Raw genomic sequence first — 17,501 nt, 5'->3', positions numbered from 1 at the left:
TAAATAATGTTTATAGATGCTTTGCAAAGTATTTATTTACCATTTAAAAAAGTATTTTTTAATAATCAGTTGCAACTTTATAATAGCATCCAAATAATATTTATAGATGGTTTACAAACCAGTTACTAACCATTAACAAAGTGTTACAAATATCTGTCTATGTAATGTTTATAGATGGTTTACAAACACGTTCTTTAAGGTTTACATACAATATCTTAATCATTAACAGATACTTTTATATATATATATATATATATATAGTATATAAAATGTTATAATATGTGCAACAATAAACTGTTAAAATAACATAGATTATAGCATTACTAATAATGACTAAACATATATTATAGTTATAAGTTCATTGTTTGTAAAACATCTATTAACTAAGTTTAATTCACTATCAATTTTCCATTTCTACATAATGGTTATTATGAAGTGTGACCGTACAAAGACATGTGAGTGTTGTCACTGACGGTCACATGATGCAGCAGCAGGCTGAGTCACTGCATGTATGAGCGCGCTCACTCTGTGCTCATGTGCACTTCATTAGCTCATATTAATTACCCTTTGGGTAAAATGTTACAGTTTGAGAATGAGTGAGTGAGTGTGTGTGTGTGGGGGGTGGGGGATCAACACTTGTTTATTACAATGACAACCTTTGTGGTGGGTGCAAAAGTAAAGGAGAGACAGAATTGATCTTTTTTTTCCTATCCATCAGTCTGTCTGTCTATCCATCTTAATATCTGTCTGTCACTTATTCCTTTCTCTCTTTCCTCCCTCACTTCCTCCTTCCCTGTATCTTCTATTCTCTCTCTTAACCCCCCCTTCCTCCTCACCGTTGGTGTTCCTCTTGTGAAGCTCCTCCTTGCCGTTGTTCTTGGTGCTGCTGCCGGTCGCCGTCCTACGGGCTGAGGAGCTCTTGCTGGTGTTCAGCTTCCCGGAGCCGCTACTTGACACCGAGCCGTCCTCGCTTGGCAACCGCCTGTAGTATCCATGGCAACAGAGGGAGGCAAGGGAGGAAGGAAGGAGAGGGGAGGGCTTGTGAGTCTCAGCGTGTACACAAGCAGTGCATCATCTCACAGTTAATACTGGCAACACACTATCAACTTTAAGTTCAAAACGGATAATAAAAGAATAATTCAAAGGTGCTTTACAACCCAAGGACATGTTGTGTATTGGTCTGTATGTGAGTGTGCATACATGTAATGGACAAAAACATATACAACCCAGAACTATTATCATTACAAAATATGAAAATCAGCTAAAATGTGATATTCAGAGTAATGTGATTTGCATCCAGCATCCAGTCTTTATGGTAATTGGACAAATGTTCTAGGGCTGGGAGTTCTGTGTGGTGCTCTGCTTCTCTGCTTCTACTGGTCTGATAAACTGTCATATCTTGCCAGGAACTCTAAGAAGTGACCACAGAGTGCTGCAGGGATGACGTATTTTTGTAGGTCAACCAGGAAGTTAGCATCGCCCTGGTTCCCTCAACAAAAAGCCAATGGGATTGTTCCATTGGGTTTTGGATTATTGCTGAAAATCAGCTCTTCAGCAAACACATGTGTATGATACTTACATATTTGTTCAGCAAGATAATCTCCATAAATGAACACCGCTTTTATGATTTTTGAAGTGTTAACGCAATCGTCAGAAGTAAAAAGCTAACGTTAGGCTATAAACGAACTACACCACGGTCACATGAGCGTGAGTATACATGACGTGGCTGTAAAGGAGGACGAGTCGGCGTGATGACGTTTAGTCTCATTTAGCCACTTGTTTGCAACCGCCTTTTTTAAGACACATAAAGGCTTCAAAATTCACAAGTGGGGTATTTATTGACGTATTTTATGTCGTAGAACAAATCATTAAAATCTCTTCAGCTTGTGTTAACCACAGACCTTATTCCAGGCATCTTACTAGAACCCCGTTGACTTCCAGACGAGGGAACCGGAAGTCCTAAAATGCTATTTCCAGGTTTTGGGACTCACTCCTGTAGCATATGGGCATTAGTACTTTTATTTATTTATGTTTATATTTTAGCCCTTTATGGTAACTTGCACTATTTTATGTCTTAAATTCTCATTTTGATTTTACTTGCATGATTTTCTCGATTTTTTTTCCATATATACAATTCAATTCAATTCAAATCACTTTATTTGTCCCCGAGGGGCATACATAGTTACATAGTTAATGAGCATTGTTGGAGGGAGCCTGAGATCATGGCCAAAGTGACGTCGCACCATCAGACATGGCCTTTCCCGGGGGTTCCGTGAGGCGGGTTGTCGCCCGTCCACGCACATCCAAATTTTTCGAACCTACGCGGTTGCAGATGGGGCAAAAATGGAGAACTTTGAGGAGCTTTGAGAACGGCTTCTTTTTAAATCTTTACAGAGTATAAAAGATTCAAACGCTTCTTCATCACGATTCCACGTCAGCTCATGTCCGTGCGGCCGTCCTTGCAGAAAGTATAACCGAAGCTTGGGCCGGCTAAATTTAGCCGTTTTGGTAAAAAGATCTTCGACCACACTGAAACCACCCCTCTTGTCCCGACCCTGGTGGTCAGACAACTGAACAACAGACAGTGATGTGATTATGGCCAATAAATGCTAACGTTACCTGCTAACCAGGCAAACCACATAAATGGAGCGACGCCTCGAGCTAGTTCAGGCAGTCAACTCGAGCTGCACTGCTACATACACATGTGACATGCCTCACTCTCAATACCATAAACCAAACACACGGTCTATTGGGCGGTCTATTTAAGCTGCAAAGTTCCCTGTCTCTCCCTCTGCCTCTTCCATGCTGCTGCTGCCCTGCAGGAGTACTGCCGCTGCCTGCTCCTTCAGCACCACCACCACCCCAGCATCCACCTGCAGGCTCCGACGGGGGAAAATATGTTTAATCATCTCTCACAAGAACTTTGGTTATGTGTGTCGCAGCTCTTTGTCATTTTTTGGAATGATAATAATTTTGGGTTGCATTTATTGTGAGATCCCATTAACAAAATTCATTTCTTAAAGGACCCATATTATAAAAAAGTGAGATTTTCATGTTTTTTTTATTATAAAGCAGGCTTAAGGTCTATATAAATACTGTGAAAGTATCGAAATGCTCAATCCACAGGGAAATACACACAGCCCGTATTCAGAAATTGTGCCTTTGAAACAAGCTGTCAGGATTTCTGTCCATTTGTGATGTCACAAATATACAATATTTAGACCCTTTACACAGATTTAAATGTAAACATTCTAAATGTGTCCCAGTTTATGGTTGCAGTGTATGTGAATGTCATCAGCTGACAGGAAGTACACATGGACCCAAGCTGTTGCCTAGCAACGCAATTCTGTTGCAATTTCGTCGCAATTTTGTCGAAAAGCGCTGAAACAGAGCGTTTCAGACAGAGGGTAAATACAGACATATTCAGACAGACAGTATGAGGAAAATAACGGGTTTTTTTAACATTACAGCATGTAAACATGTTCTAGTAGAAACACAAAATACAAGTATGAACCTGAAAATGAGCATGATATGGGACCTTTAAAAAAACATGCTATATGAAATAATAGAAAATGTAGGGACATACAGGACAAACGTAAAGGACAAGTAGAGCAACAACAATCCTGATTCTGTTGGGCAGGTTGTTCAGCAGCCAAGGGGCTGGATGGAAACAGCTCAGTATGCAAGTATGTCACACACGCGCACACACACACACATACATACACACACAAACACACACACACACACTTGACTCTAGAAGAGTCAATACGTGCAGAAACATGTATGAAGAGTTTGTTCTTGCCTCGTACAGGACACACATACACACACACACACACACACACACACACAGCCTTGAGGCATGTAAGCCGCAGCAGCTACACAACGTGACATGCCTGTCTACAGGTGGTGTGAGATGCACAGATCAGTGAGACCGGACATTAAAGAGCCACAGGCGAGGATAACACCCTGTCTGTGTGGGCACACACACATACACATTCACCATTCACACACAGGGCAGCCCGAGCAGCGGTCAATGGCTGCCCGAGCCCCAGTAACAGTAATGTGGTATTAAGCAAAGTGCCGGAGGGATGGAGGGAGAAATACAGTGTGTGTTCCATGTAAATGGGCGTTGGAAGGCCAGAGAGAGGAGCAACAGAATCGATAACCACACCGCTGGAAAGTACCGTTCATGTCCCTGCCTCTCTTTTTATCGTTGTGCCTCAAACACTGTAGCTCTCCAGAGGATGCAGTGAGCAGAATAAATGCTCCCATCCTTCTACTTTCCCCCCGTGGTTAGCATTCAGTCTGCACCTTCCTCTTCCCTCAGACAAGTGAACTACCTGCAGCTGAAATAATTGCTGTTGTTCCCAACACACTTGTTTTAGGTCTTCAACAAGCATCTTGAAGCAGAGAGTGCAGATCACGACTCCTACTTTGTCGGCAGCATAGCACGGGTGATTTGCATCAACTAATGATTTCAGTTATGGGAGTCGACTTAACTTGTTTTAAGAAAATACAACACAAAATAAAATATCTTGTGCTGAAAAATTAGCATCAAAAGTAAGTATTTTTAATAATCACAATATGCATTTATCATTAAAAATATGCTCAAATCATAACATAGCAAACTGCAGCCCAACAGCCAACAACAGCTGTCAGTGTGTCAGTGTGCTGACTTGACTATGACTTGCCCCAAACTGCATGTGATTATCATAAAGTGGGCATGTCTGTAAAGGGGAGACTCGTGGGTACCCATAGAACCCATTTACATTCACTGATCTGGAGGTCAGAGGTCAAAGGACCCCTTTGAAAATGGTCATGCCAGTTTTTCCTCGCCAAAATTTAGTGCAAGTTTGGAGCGTTATTTAGACTCCTTCGCTACAAGCTAGTATGACATGGTTGGTACCGATGGATTCCTCAGGTTTTTCTAGTTTCATATGATACCAGTATCTTCACTCTAACTTTAAAACTGAGCCGCTACAACCTAAAAAATTGCGATAATGTGTTAAAAAAAACGAATTTGCGTTAAGGCGTTATTATCGTGTTATAATTTAAAAGGTATTTCAAAAATAAGTCTATGAGTCATAGACCATATGCTTTTTGGGAAACCCTATATAGTTATGTAATATTATATTAAGATAAAAGTGTTGAACAAAGCAAAGTTGGATCATAGGGCATGTCAAATCTCGTACCTTTCACTTATTTGACTATATTTGAGTTAGGCTACTATGTGAAGGTGTGGGAGACATATACATACCAACAAATCTAATTAAAAAAACATCTATATACATACTATGTTAAAGCTGACGTGTATTTCAGTCAGGAAGACAAAATGTGAAACTTGGTTCAGTTGGTAATTAATTCAAATTGTGTTCATGTAATATAACATATCTATGGTATAGGGATCCATTAATTGGATGATATGAACTATAGAGTAATATTTATTTTTAGTGGAATGCTATTGGTTTTATACCGACACAGTCTCACGGCAGTTTGTGAAACAGTCACGGATTCAATCTATTTCATTGGTGTACATAGACGCCAGCTCAGAGGACGGCTGGTTGTGATTAAAATGAGCTTGTAGCTCGTTGTCTACCTCACTACGGTTAGAAAAGAGTCCTCGTTGGGGTTTTAACATTTCATTTAGAAGGTATTGATCCGGGAAGTTCAAATCTGTCAATATTTTTCCAACTTTAGTGAACTAGTCGATCAGTTCTGCATTACTCTTCCACCATGAAAAAGTGAATAAACTCTTCATCTGTGGAACGGTGTTGAATATGTTTACCAGTATTATTTTGGCCTTTAGGATTACTGATACTAGATTTCGTGCTGACTCACTCATAGTGACACACACGTCTAGCAGCATCAAGATCTGTACGGATAACACAAGACGGCAGCAGCGCCGTGATGACATCAGATTTCATTCAATAGTCTCAGGGTTCATTCTATATATTCAGGATTTCATTCAATATTCTCAAATTTCACATTATATATATAATAATTTCCTGAACGGCATGCCATAATAAATATATATATATATATATACATATATATATATATATTAGTGCATTATTTAGTTTAAAACGGTATGTTGGAAGTTTACACTGAAGTGACTTAAATAAAAAGTGATTGAATATGTTTAGCTATGAAAGCAGCGTGGTTTTACAGATGGCAATCCCTCACTGTTTATACTGAGTTTCCAATATGTACTGTATGTACAGTAGGGGCTAGTTAATGAGGGAATGAGGGAATGCTCTCAAACACAGCTTTAGTTTTCTTTTATTGTCTAACTCATATCTTTACTGCTATGGGCATTTCTCTTATCTACCTTTCTTCCTCTGATTTAGCACACCAGGCCTGTTTGTGCCTGTGCATGTGAAGAGAGAAAACACCTCAGAAGTCTCGTTCTCTGTTCAGTTACCGCTATAAAGTCCAGGAATAATTGCATCCTTTGTTGTTATTTTGGTGTGATATTTCCCTTCTCATCTCATTGCACTCCATTGTGCACTGGTTAGAGGATGAGATACTGCCTCATTTCCTAATTAGTGTACACCCAGGTGGTAGAATAACCTCTGATACCTTGTTAGAAAAATGGCTCCCCGTAAGACGTATACTGTATGTGTGCATCTATACAGGTCGGTAAAGCTGATTACCGCACTATACCGGCTCTTCCGGCATTTTACCCTGTCATCATTGTTACAGTGAATGGCTCCCTCTGGCATGGCTATAGCCAAGGTTATAAATATACATGTGCTTATCATCCTCGAGAAGCAAAGCACAACTAATCCCACCTCTATTCATTTTCGTTTAGCGCTGTGTAAATATTGTCTTGTGTGCGTGTCTCTGAATTTGCATTTCTGTGAGAGGAGGCATGATGCATCTCATTTATGACTCCAAACTTCCCGAAGGAAAGATGTCACCGCTGAATGTGGGTGGGTGTGTGGGTGCAGCTTCTAGTAGACAAATGTCTGGGAATGGAAGTTTTTTAAAAATACATATTTTCATCATTCTGTTCTAACTGCTTTCTGTCTCATGCAGATTATAACTCATAATCCTAGTGAAGTCTGTTGGGAATAAAACTGTTTGCACATTTTAGTAAATACATTTAAAACTGTGTGATTAGGACAGATGTTTACAAATCATAATCATCACTCATGCATAATAAAAATAGTAACAAAGAAGATTAGTGCAGAAAATATTGAATGGTACAAAGCCAGATAAAATACATGGGAAAACGATTTAGCAGTAAATTAAATACCACGTCGAGACAAATAACATAGAACTTGAAGGTTCGCAGCAGTCAAATGCACCCTCAATTTTACAATATCCATCATCCTGGTTTGTGATCTTATGTGATCCCAGACATACAGTAAAGTATCCAGTAAACCAGTGTAATCCACTTCAGGTCCTCGTAGCCTGTGAGGACAAACGGACATCTGTTTAGCTGATAGTTTGGGTCATGACAAGGATTTGATTAGCTTTTTTTCTTTGTAAAATCAGAATAAAGGTTTGATGCTGGTAAATGGACTTGCATTTATATAGCGCTATTTCTAGTCTTCTGACCACTCAAAGCGCTTTACACTACATGTCAGCATTCACCCATTCACACACTGATGGCAGAGGCTGCTAAGGTGCCAACTTTTCCCATCAGGATCTAATCTAAATACTCATTCATACACCGATGGCTCAGCCTTCGGGAGCAATTTGGGGTTAAGTGTCTTGCTCAAGGACACATCGACATGTGACCCGGAGCAGCCGGGGATGGAACCACCGACCATCCGATTGGTGGACGACCTGCTCTACCCTCTGAGCCACAGCCGCCCACAGGTAACTGAACAATGTGCTTGAATTTTGTCTCAAAAACACAGTAGACTCTTGTAGATAATTCTTTTCCTTGAAAGTCAGTCGGTGGGGGGGGGCGGGGGATGTGGGGGAGGATGGGGGTGGGGGGAGGGGGGGGGCAGAATTTGGCAGCAAGAAACCATCTAATTCCATGTCATCCACATATTCAAAAATGTGTGGGTGAGAGCAGAGGCTCGACATTCATTAGTTGGATATAAAATCTAGTGCTGGTAATTCTTGCTAATGAGAGGACAGTTGTTTTTTTAATCGATTTAACCACAGAATCATCTGGGCTTCAATAGGTCAATCTGGGTTTGTACTTTCCTGAATAAGTGGCTAAAACGATCTTGACACAACTATGCAGTACAGGTGCATAGGTTTGTGTGGGGGATGGAGAGCTGACCCATGCCTGAGGATCTGTGTGTAGGGGTGGATGAGGTCAGATAGGTACTGAGGAGGAGCCGGGGCATTGAGGGATTTGTAGGTGAGGAGGAGGATTTTGTAGGTGATGCGGGACTTGACCGGGAGCCAATGGAGGTGGATGAGGGTGTGGGGTGATGTGCTGCCAGGGCTTGGTGCGGGTGAGAACCCTGGCAGCTGAGTTCTGCACATACTGGAGCCGGTCCAGGGCTTTGCTGGGATCCCCGGACAGAACTCCATTGCAGTAGTCCAAACGGGAGGTGACAAAGGCATGGATGAGCGACTCTGCCACGGAGTCAGAGAGTGATTGCCGGAGTCGAGAGATATTTCTTAGGTGGAAGAAAGCAGATTTGGTGGGGAACTGGGTGAGGAAGCATCTGGACCGCCTGATTTTCTGTATTAAATTGTTTTCTACTGCTATTTCTACTCCTCTTAATGTACTGTGAGTGTAGCCGCTCACAAAATATACTAAACAGCATTTATAACATGATATTTTAACTTTAATAATTCATGATTTGTATTTGAACCCCACCTTCAGAAAAACAAAAAGGTCAGTCAAAACTGAGCTGTGCAACGGTCTGTGTGGGAATGAATAATGGAGATCATGTCATACTAGCTGGTCATGAAGGAGGTTAAATAACGCTTCAAACTTACACTAAATCTTGGCGAGGAAAAACTGACGTGGCCATTTACAAAGGGGTCCCTTGACCTCTGACCTTAAGATATGTGAATGAAAATGGGTTCTATGGGTACCCAAGAGTCTCCCCTTTACAGACATACCCACTTTATGATAATCACATGCAGTTTGGGGCAAGTCATAGTCAAGTCAGCACACTGACACACTGACAGCTGTTGTTGCCTGTTGGGCTGCAGTTTGCCATGTTATGATTTGAGCATATTGTTTTATGCTAAATGCAGTACCTGTGAGGGTTTCTGGACAATATCTGTCATTGTTTTGTGTTGTTAATTGATTTACAATAATAAATATATATATTTGAATAAAACAGCATATCTGCCCACTCCCATGTTGATAAGAGGATTAAATACTTGACACATTTCCCTTTAAGGTACATTTAGAACAGTGAACAGAACATTAAAATATGTGATTGATTTGTGATTAATTGCAATGAACTATGGACAATCATGTGATTAATCCCGATTAAATATTCTAATCCTTTCACAGATCTAATACTAACAGTTACTGCTCTCTATGAATAGAGGAGGTCAGGAGGACAGCAGATCTATCATGAAGCCTGAATCATTTTGACAAAATGTGTTGATCATTTCTGTCTAGTTTTTATTTCAAATCTCTGGTGTCAAACCTGCAGTAACAATCGGTTCAACATGTTGATCCTGTTCATCAGTGAATGAGAAACAGTCATCTACATACATAACCTGTTAGAATTCACAGCCTCTTTTTGCTCTAAAGGAAACCTTTCCAGCCCAGCAGGATGTATAATATGTGTCAGACCGTGGCTCAGATAGGTGTCAGGCTGTTGACAGATCAAAATTACTGTTGCAATTATCTATTCATGCTCATGCTGAATGATAAACACCTTTACTTTTCCTTTACTTTTGCATCAGCACACGGGGTGTCAGCCTCAGCACCGTTAAAATCAGCAGATCTAAAATCCTAGTAATTTGCTTCATCCAAACACATGCATTTTGTCTTCTTACTGTCGCCAAACAGCTTCTTGTTAACACTGGACTTATCTTCAGATCATGTCAGTCTGTCAGAGCCTGCACTGCTTACTGTGGGCTTCTCCCCAGCTTAACACTGCAATGCACACACAAACACTGACGTCTGGTCCTGCTGAAAAGCTCGGGGTTGTGTCGCTGGCTTGTTCACTGACTGAAACAGCTGCTCAGGAACTTTGAGGTTCGCCTTCATGAGGCTTCCAGCTGGTCAGAGTTTGTCTGATCAGCCTGTGTAGTTTAACTCTGTGGGCTACCTGTGCAGAATCACAGGCTAAACGGATGAATTGAATAAGCAAGCTTTGCCAAAACATCTACATTTATAACACATGCAATGTATGATGATGTCAGCAGTGTGATGGAAGTGACCTCTTCTCCCAGACTCTGACTGGCATCCATCACTGCCATGGATTAATGATGGCTTTGTAGAAACAACAAACAGTAAAAGCAAAAAGCATAAGACTCCAGTTTTCTCCCCCACCAGCTATTGGTTGTTCTGAAACTCAACAGTTTAGGGTGGAGTCTGTATTTGAATATGCAAATTGGTGTTCTGTAATGTATCCAAACCAAATTATGGCAAACGATATTTGGATTTCAAAGCTGACATTCCTAACATTGGGCCTCATTCACTAAGTGTTCTTAAGAAAAAAAATATTTTTAAAACCCACAAAGACTGTGACATTCACCAACGTTTTCTTTGTTCTCAGGTCAAAACAGAATCTCAAGAACACTCAAGAGCACGTTCAAGCACCTTTGAGTGCTGACATGTTTGCGCAAAATAATTGGGTATTGTGTTTTCTTTAATTCTAAAGTTCATCAGTATCATATTATAGGATTTAAATTAGAATCATATTTTCAATCATTATAACATTTTGTAATAATTATTTTCATTATTTTAATAAGGATTATGGTGTTTCTACACTAACACTTCAACACTGAACGAATAATAGAAGTAGGGGGTTCAAAGAGCCTTTGCAGCCCCCCCCCCCCTTCCACCCTTAACGCCCCTGTTCCACACTGCCAACAAGAGGAGATGAAGAAAACAACTTGTAAGATTCGACGCCATGCGCAACCTCTGATGCTCACAGTAGGTTTACTACCGTGAGTAAATGGCCAAGGCAGGGTTTAAGTGCAATCCACATGTTTAAATATGATGTCGTTGAAGTAGTGTAATGTGTGTAGTAGTGTAATGTGTGTAGTAGTGTAATGTGTGTTGTAGTGTAATTACCAAAGTTCCACACCATTGAAGACTAGTAAAGGGTTTCTTAGATAGTTGATCCACAAATAATGCCTAATATGTCATCATATCTAACATATGATATCCAAATTGTGAACTACTGCAGTATACTACTATAAACTACTATACTGATCCAACACAAACAGATAACAACACATTTAATTAGCCATTAACTGTCTTACCCTCCTTTGTGTATGTCAGCAGATGGAGGCCTCTTGATGGCGGTCCCATCCTGGTGGACCTTCTTATCCAATGACAGCGACAATGGAGCATCTCGTACAGGCAGCCCCAGCACCAGCGTCTCCTTGGTAACGGAGACGGCCTCATCGCCCGTTCGACCCATGTGCTTCTTGGCGTAGTCGAAGCCCTGGACAGGCTGACGGGGGAAAGGAGAACACACACCAGGAGTCAGAAAACCCCTTGATTTGTACAAGGTCAAAGTTCCTGCAGCTTGTAGATCAATCGTTTGTTTATAAAATGGGCTTTTGTTTTTCAGTTTGCCGGTTGGATTAATGGACCAAAAGCAACTCGATGCATTAAAACAAACAGCGTTTTTCAGGAAATAAAGCACATGCAAAGACACGAGGTACAGTAGAACTCCACAGTGCGGTACAGTTCACTTTCTCTACATAGCACAGGCTGATAAGTGCTATGACAACACTGTAAGTCAATGTCATTTATAAGCCACAATATTGAGCAATGAGTGATAAAGCAGCCGCAACATATATAGCACTTACACCATGATGCATGTTTCAGAGGAGCACAGCAAAGTAAAGCAAACTGTAGCTAATGTTGGGAAGAGAGTCTCAAAATGGTACGGAGTCACAAGATCAATTCAACAATCACAACAGATTGTTGAATAGCATTCACAACAATATTCCCAAAACATTTGAGAAAATGCTGCATGAAAAGAGGAGTTCTGTCTGGTTAATGCAGACATAGGGAACGCATCATAAAATAATATAATAAAATACATTTCTGCCTACTATTGAGGGCGGGGCTCGCTACCACGGCGGTCTGAGAGTAGTCCCTGTATACGTCTTAAAACTTGAACCCTTTCACAGTGTGTATTCAGTTCATGAAAGGTAATTATAACCTTTTCGGTCACCTAACAATGTCTTATTCAGTGTTCGCTTGTACTTAGCTCCACCCTCTCGTGTCACTTCTGGTTGCAAAAAAAACAAGATGGCGACGGCCAAAAACCAAGACGGAGACGGCCAAAGCAAATAACGCAGATTCCCAAGAAGTGATAGTCAATTGTTCGTTCCATTGCTACATCATCGCCCAGCAGCAGAGCTACGCTTCTGCCATTTTGGACTAAAAGTGACAACCAGAGTCCAGTAAAACATCCGCCTAAGAAGTGTTGTAAAAAAGTAAAACAAAATGATATCTGTTCTATTGTCATATTCTACCGAAATGGCCTGTGTTGAACAATAAAATATTATAAATATAATGAGCGTTTTCAGTCAAAAATGGCAGCACCGGCTGTTGTCAAAAAAACTCTGGAGTTTCGTCTCTTTTTTCTATACTCTTTGGCCAAAGTGCCGAAATCGATGCTTCAGAACTGCAGTCCACAAACCGATGGGTGACGTCACAGTGACTACGTTCACTTCTTATATACAGTGTATGGTATCGTACAGTTCATGGTTTGTGTTAAGTGGGGATGCATCGATACCACTTTTTTTCGGACCGAGTACAAGTATTTACATTTGGGTACTCGCCGATACCGAGTACCGATACGAGTACTTCTCAGTGCCAAAAGACCCTCGTTAACAGCCAGCTGGAGGGTGTGAGCGACACACGGCAGACTGGGGAGTCCCGCATACGAGGCGGTGCGCTGCGACCGGCTCTAAGTCAGCTTGGAAAGGATCGGGGCGAAGGTGGTTCGCGGCCGCAGCTTTACAGCGTTCCCCGTCCGGACCTGTCCGCACTGTGGACAAAGTGCTCACTGCGCCCTCTCTCCCCGCGGGGGAAGGACGGGGCCACCTGCTCCCGGTGCGACTGTCGACCGGGGCGGACTGTTTTCAGTGTGCCCCAACCGTGTCGTGCCGCCAGATCGGGGCTTGGCCCACGTTGTCGGCAACCCACCCGACCCGTCTTGAAACAAGGACCAAGGAGTCTAACGCATGCGCGAGTCAGAGGGTGCAAGCAAAACCCCGTGGCGCAATGAAAGTGAGGGCCGGCGCGTGCCGGCTGAGATGGGATCCTGGCCCAGCGGGGTCGGGTGCACATCCATAAAGTGGTAATCGGTGCCGTTGTATCAGAGCCGTATGCAAGTACAAGTACGAGTACATGAGCACAGTATCGGACCCAATTCCCGATACCGGTAACGGTATCAGTGCATCCCTAGTGTTAAGCTAACGTTAGTACTCATTTAGTGGTTGCCTAGCAGCAATTTAAAAAAAGACGCAGCAAACTGCCAAACGTGCTGTCTGATCAGGGCCTTCGTGAATCTCTAGAATCTCAGTTGGGTATGGGACTGTGTTCATTTGAATAAACCACGTTTTAATACAGCAACAAAAAAAAGCAACAAATGGATTAAGTCTATTGTCGTCTGATCAACAGCAAAGTCAATGTGTCGCATTTCGATGTTCTGCTCAGCTGAAGCGCTGGACAGCTGAGCAGATGACGGAGTTGCTTACAGCTAACATGACATGGTCTCCTGAATATTAAAGAAAAACCTCCAGATAAGAGTTGCCTCCATTTCAGATAAAGGTAATTGGATGAACCTCCATCCCCGAACCAGTTTTTATCAGTCTCCGAACACGGCGGCTGGCAAAATGAAAAAGTTGAAAAATAAATAAATAATAGAGCTTAACAGCACCTTTGAAGTCAGGGGTTTTGGCATAAAGAGACAAGAGAGAAAGGCAGCAGAATATGTGTTTTGCTAAAGCCTCCAAGGCCTGGACACATTCTTTGTGTTGCTAAATGCCTTTCAATTTACGGAATAGAGAACGAGAGAAAAAAAAGGAAAGAAAGGCCCTATTTAGGTTACACAACTAAGCACACCAAACCCGGATTTTTTGCCTCCCTTTTTCTATTTTGAGCGGCTCTAAAATGGGACGCCTAATGCATTTGATGATGCATGCTAAATTTGGAGTGCATGTGAGGTTAGGCGGCATGGGCATCCGGCTGACGGCGTTGTTAATAATTCATCAGTCATATACACCGCTGTGCCGTCAGCTAGCTCCAACACACGAGGCTGCAACCGTGGATGAATGTCGGGAAATTGATACATGCTCATATAGAACACACACGCAGCGACGCCAGAGAGAGAGAGAGAGAGTATAGACCCTCTCACCATGGCATGAATATATAGATTGATTGTGTGTGTATGTGCACGCACCTTTTACCCACTGAAGTGATGTATGATGACAGTTGTGACTCTATCGTGTGAAAAATGTATGGAGAGTGCAAACATTTATTCGCCTGTGGCCTCATGCTGTTCATAGGCTGAGGGGAAGCTTAGCTGTGTGTGTGTGTGTGTGTGTGTGTGTGTGTGTGTGTGTGTGTGTGTGTGTGTGTGTGTGTGTGTGTGTGTGTGTGTGTGTGTGTGTGTGTGTGTGTATGTGTGCGTGTGTGTGTGTGTGTGTGTGGGTGTGTACTTGTTCAGCTATGTTTGTGAGGACCAATTTGAGTTTTAGACCGTCAGAGTGAGGAGATATTTGGAAAGTGAGGACATTTTGGCCGGTCCTCACCTTCAGACAGACCTTCAAAGGCCTGTTTGAGGGTTCAGACTCGGTTTTAAGGTTCAGGTTAGAATTAGGTTTAGGTTAGGGTTAAGGTTAGGGTAAAGGTTGGGGTAAGGCATTTAGTTGTGATGGTTAAAGCATCAGTAGGCGAGATTGGAGCAAATATGATTAAAAAAAGTTATTTCTATAAAACGGTTGCTATATGGTGACAGTAGTACATGAAACAGGTAACCTGAAAAATATCATGTTCCTCTGTGTCCTCCTAACGGCATCTGCAAGATTTCACAGACCGGAGGAAAACAAGCAGTAAGAGCTGATCTGAGTATATAAGAGCCGGCTGTCAATCACTCACCAACTCCGACCAAACGGTCAAACTAGGCAGCGCTGATCAAATATGAATCAATATTCTGTTACTGTAATGTCTATTTCTCTCCTCACATGTTCTTAGAATCATCTTGTAGTGCACGGTTTAGCTCTAACATGAGAAAGTTTGTGACGCTGCCGCCATTGTGAAATTTAGTGAAGGAACGCCAAGTAGCGGTCACATGACTGGAGCACAGCCAATAGGAAAGCTCTCTCAATGAAATGGCCTGTGATTGGTCAAAGTCTCCCGTCACGGGCTAGATGTTCTGAAGCTCATTATTTATGTACTCACACTGTACTGTCCGATCGTCAGCCACGACCTGTAAAATAGAAAAAAACACGTCCCATCGGCTCCTGAGGGCCGTTCTGGCCGTGGACAGTTGTCAATAAAGATTTGTTTGAAAGCTCCGAGGCGGGTAAAGTGTGTTTGCTAGCAGAGGTCTGTACGGGTCCCAATGCTATCGAGACAGAAACATGCTTCCTTCATCATCTGTGACATCCTGTCTGCTGAAACGTCTAAAAAAAGAGGCGCCGGCGTATATGGCGAGGAAGACGTGGACAGTATGGCTTGTCCATTTTGCAGAGAGAATTGGAGGTAAGCTAGCTACGTTTTACTAGATCTAATGTACATTGTTTTATTGATACCCTCTGATTACTGTAAAAAACGTAGAAAAACGTCGGGGAATCTTCTCGTGGTTCTACTTCAAAGGTGCGAGAGACTGTGGACGGACGACCAAATTTTCTGACATGGCAGAAATGTATCCGACTGTCCGACGGCCGGTTGGGAGGAGTTAATCAGTCCTGGGTCCCCCCTGTACACTGAACGTCAAACGACGCCCGACAAAGTCCAAATTCAGTCCGACTCTAAAATGAGCCTTGTGGCACAAAATTCGGGGCCAGAAACGGACTAAACTTGCACGGTGTATGTCCGGCTCAAGGGGCTAGGGAATGCATTATGTCAACGAGTGTCCTCACAAAGATAGAAGTACACGGCTCTGTGTGAGTGTGTGTGTTTATGACAAGCGAACAAAGGGCAGCAGGCGAGGTAGGACGGAGGTGGTGAATTTAATGTGCTGCTCCAAATATATCCCTCCACCGATACGCATTATGTGTATGGATTATTGAGGAGCAAACATTAGACATAGTGTCAGCAGTGTTGAACTGAGAGTGACGACCTGACGCATCGCTGCACACTGACAGTAAAAGATGCGTCATCCAGTGGCTGGTGGGTAATGGCTGTCATGCATGGAGACAGTATGGATTCTCAGAAATGACAGGGCCGAGGGGTGTAACCTTGAAAAGTGCGCCTGACATTTCACGACTCGCATTTTATTACTGCACTGGCTCAAGGTTTTTCTCTTTCTCTGTCTGTTCTTTTCACACTCACATATCCTTTTCTAAACCTCCTTCTCTTTCCCCCTGTCTCCGCCACCATCTCTCCCTCCACTGTCCTCTGACAGCGTGTTGACTTAACAAATGGCCATCTTTCATCTTATGTGAGCAGCTCAGTTTAATGAAGACTTTGGCGGCGGACAGGGCTCGTGGTACGGCGGGAGCCTCTGATCAGTCTGTCAGAGACGGATGGCGGTTTCCTCCACATCCATTTAGAACAGCGACGGAGTAAAAGAGCGAGAGAGAAGGAGAGAGAGAAGAGAGGGAAAGATGGCGATCCAGCCATTTCTTTTACTGAAAGATGTCATGTGAAGTGACTGCGAGCCCGACCCCGCTGCACCGCCAAATCATCCGCACTTATTTTCCTTGCCCGCTCCATCAAACAGAAGCTTCTCCTCTTGTCTAATTTTAACTCGGAGCAACAGCCAACAGCAGCTTGATGAGGTACAGCAGATGGACGAGATATGCTCTATTCCCCCTGTGGCCATATTGATTTAGATTCAGCTTTAGCAGGGTGAAGAGTGGAAGCAGTACCACAGAGCTGCATGCACAAAAAAAGAAAATGTACCAAAGAGTGACGAGGTAAAAACAAGACACCCAGCAGGCCGGTAGACCGGGGCGAGCATCAGCACGGTGCTGCAGCGGTTAGATAAACTCCTCCTGGGGCAGGTGTGGGGCCATGATGCAGCAAAATGCTAAATACCTGAAGTCCTTTAAATGGCAGCCACTGCAATGTGCTTTCGTTGAACACCGTACAAATGAAAAATGGATTGCCTCTACTTTTGCTGATTCCACTCCTATTGTACTCCAGATGGAAGCCGGCTATCTGAGGCTTTCATGCCTATACAAGGAGGCACAGA

The 17,501-nt window shown here is 42.7% G+C and overlaps 2 protein-coding genes across 4 annotated transcripts in view; both read right to left on the bottom strand.

The window, feature by feature from the left end:
- Positions 1-17,501, bottom strand: part of LOC119486724 — a 1,187,645-nt gene that overhangs the window by 788,381 nt on the left and 381,763 nt on the right. The window lies entirely within an intron of this gene.
- The window catches only part of kiaa1549la (KIAA1549-like a), a 172,988-nt gene that overhangs the window by 38,553 nt on the left and 116,934 nt on the right, over positions 1-17,501 (bottom strand). For all 3 annotated transcript variants that reach the window (XM_037767629.1, XM_037767630.1, XM_037767631.1), the window contains 2 exons: positions 11,377-11,570; positions 837-982 (listed from right to left, as the gene is read on the bottom strand). In XM_037767629.1, coding sequence (XP_037623557.1) covers positions 837-982; positions 11,377-11,570 — 340 coding nt within the window. The remainder of the gene's footprint in view (positions 1-836; positions 983-11,376; positions 11,571-17,501) is intronic.

Source organism: Sebastes umbrosus, chromosome 4, assembly GCF_015220745.1.
Source record: "Sebastes umbrosus isolate fSebUmb1 chromosome 4, fSebUmb1.pri, whole genome shotgun sequence".
Classification (NCBI taxonomy): domain Eukaryota; kingdom Metazoa; phylum Chordata; class Actinopteri; order Perciformes; family Sebastidae; genus Sebastes; species Sebastes umbrosus.
The sequence above is the reverse complement of the archived record's forward strand: the minus strand, read 5'-3'. Positions and strand labels throughout refer to the sequence as shown.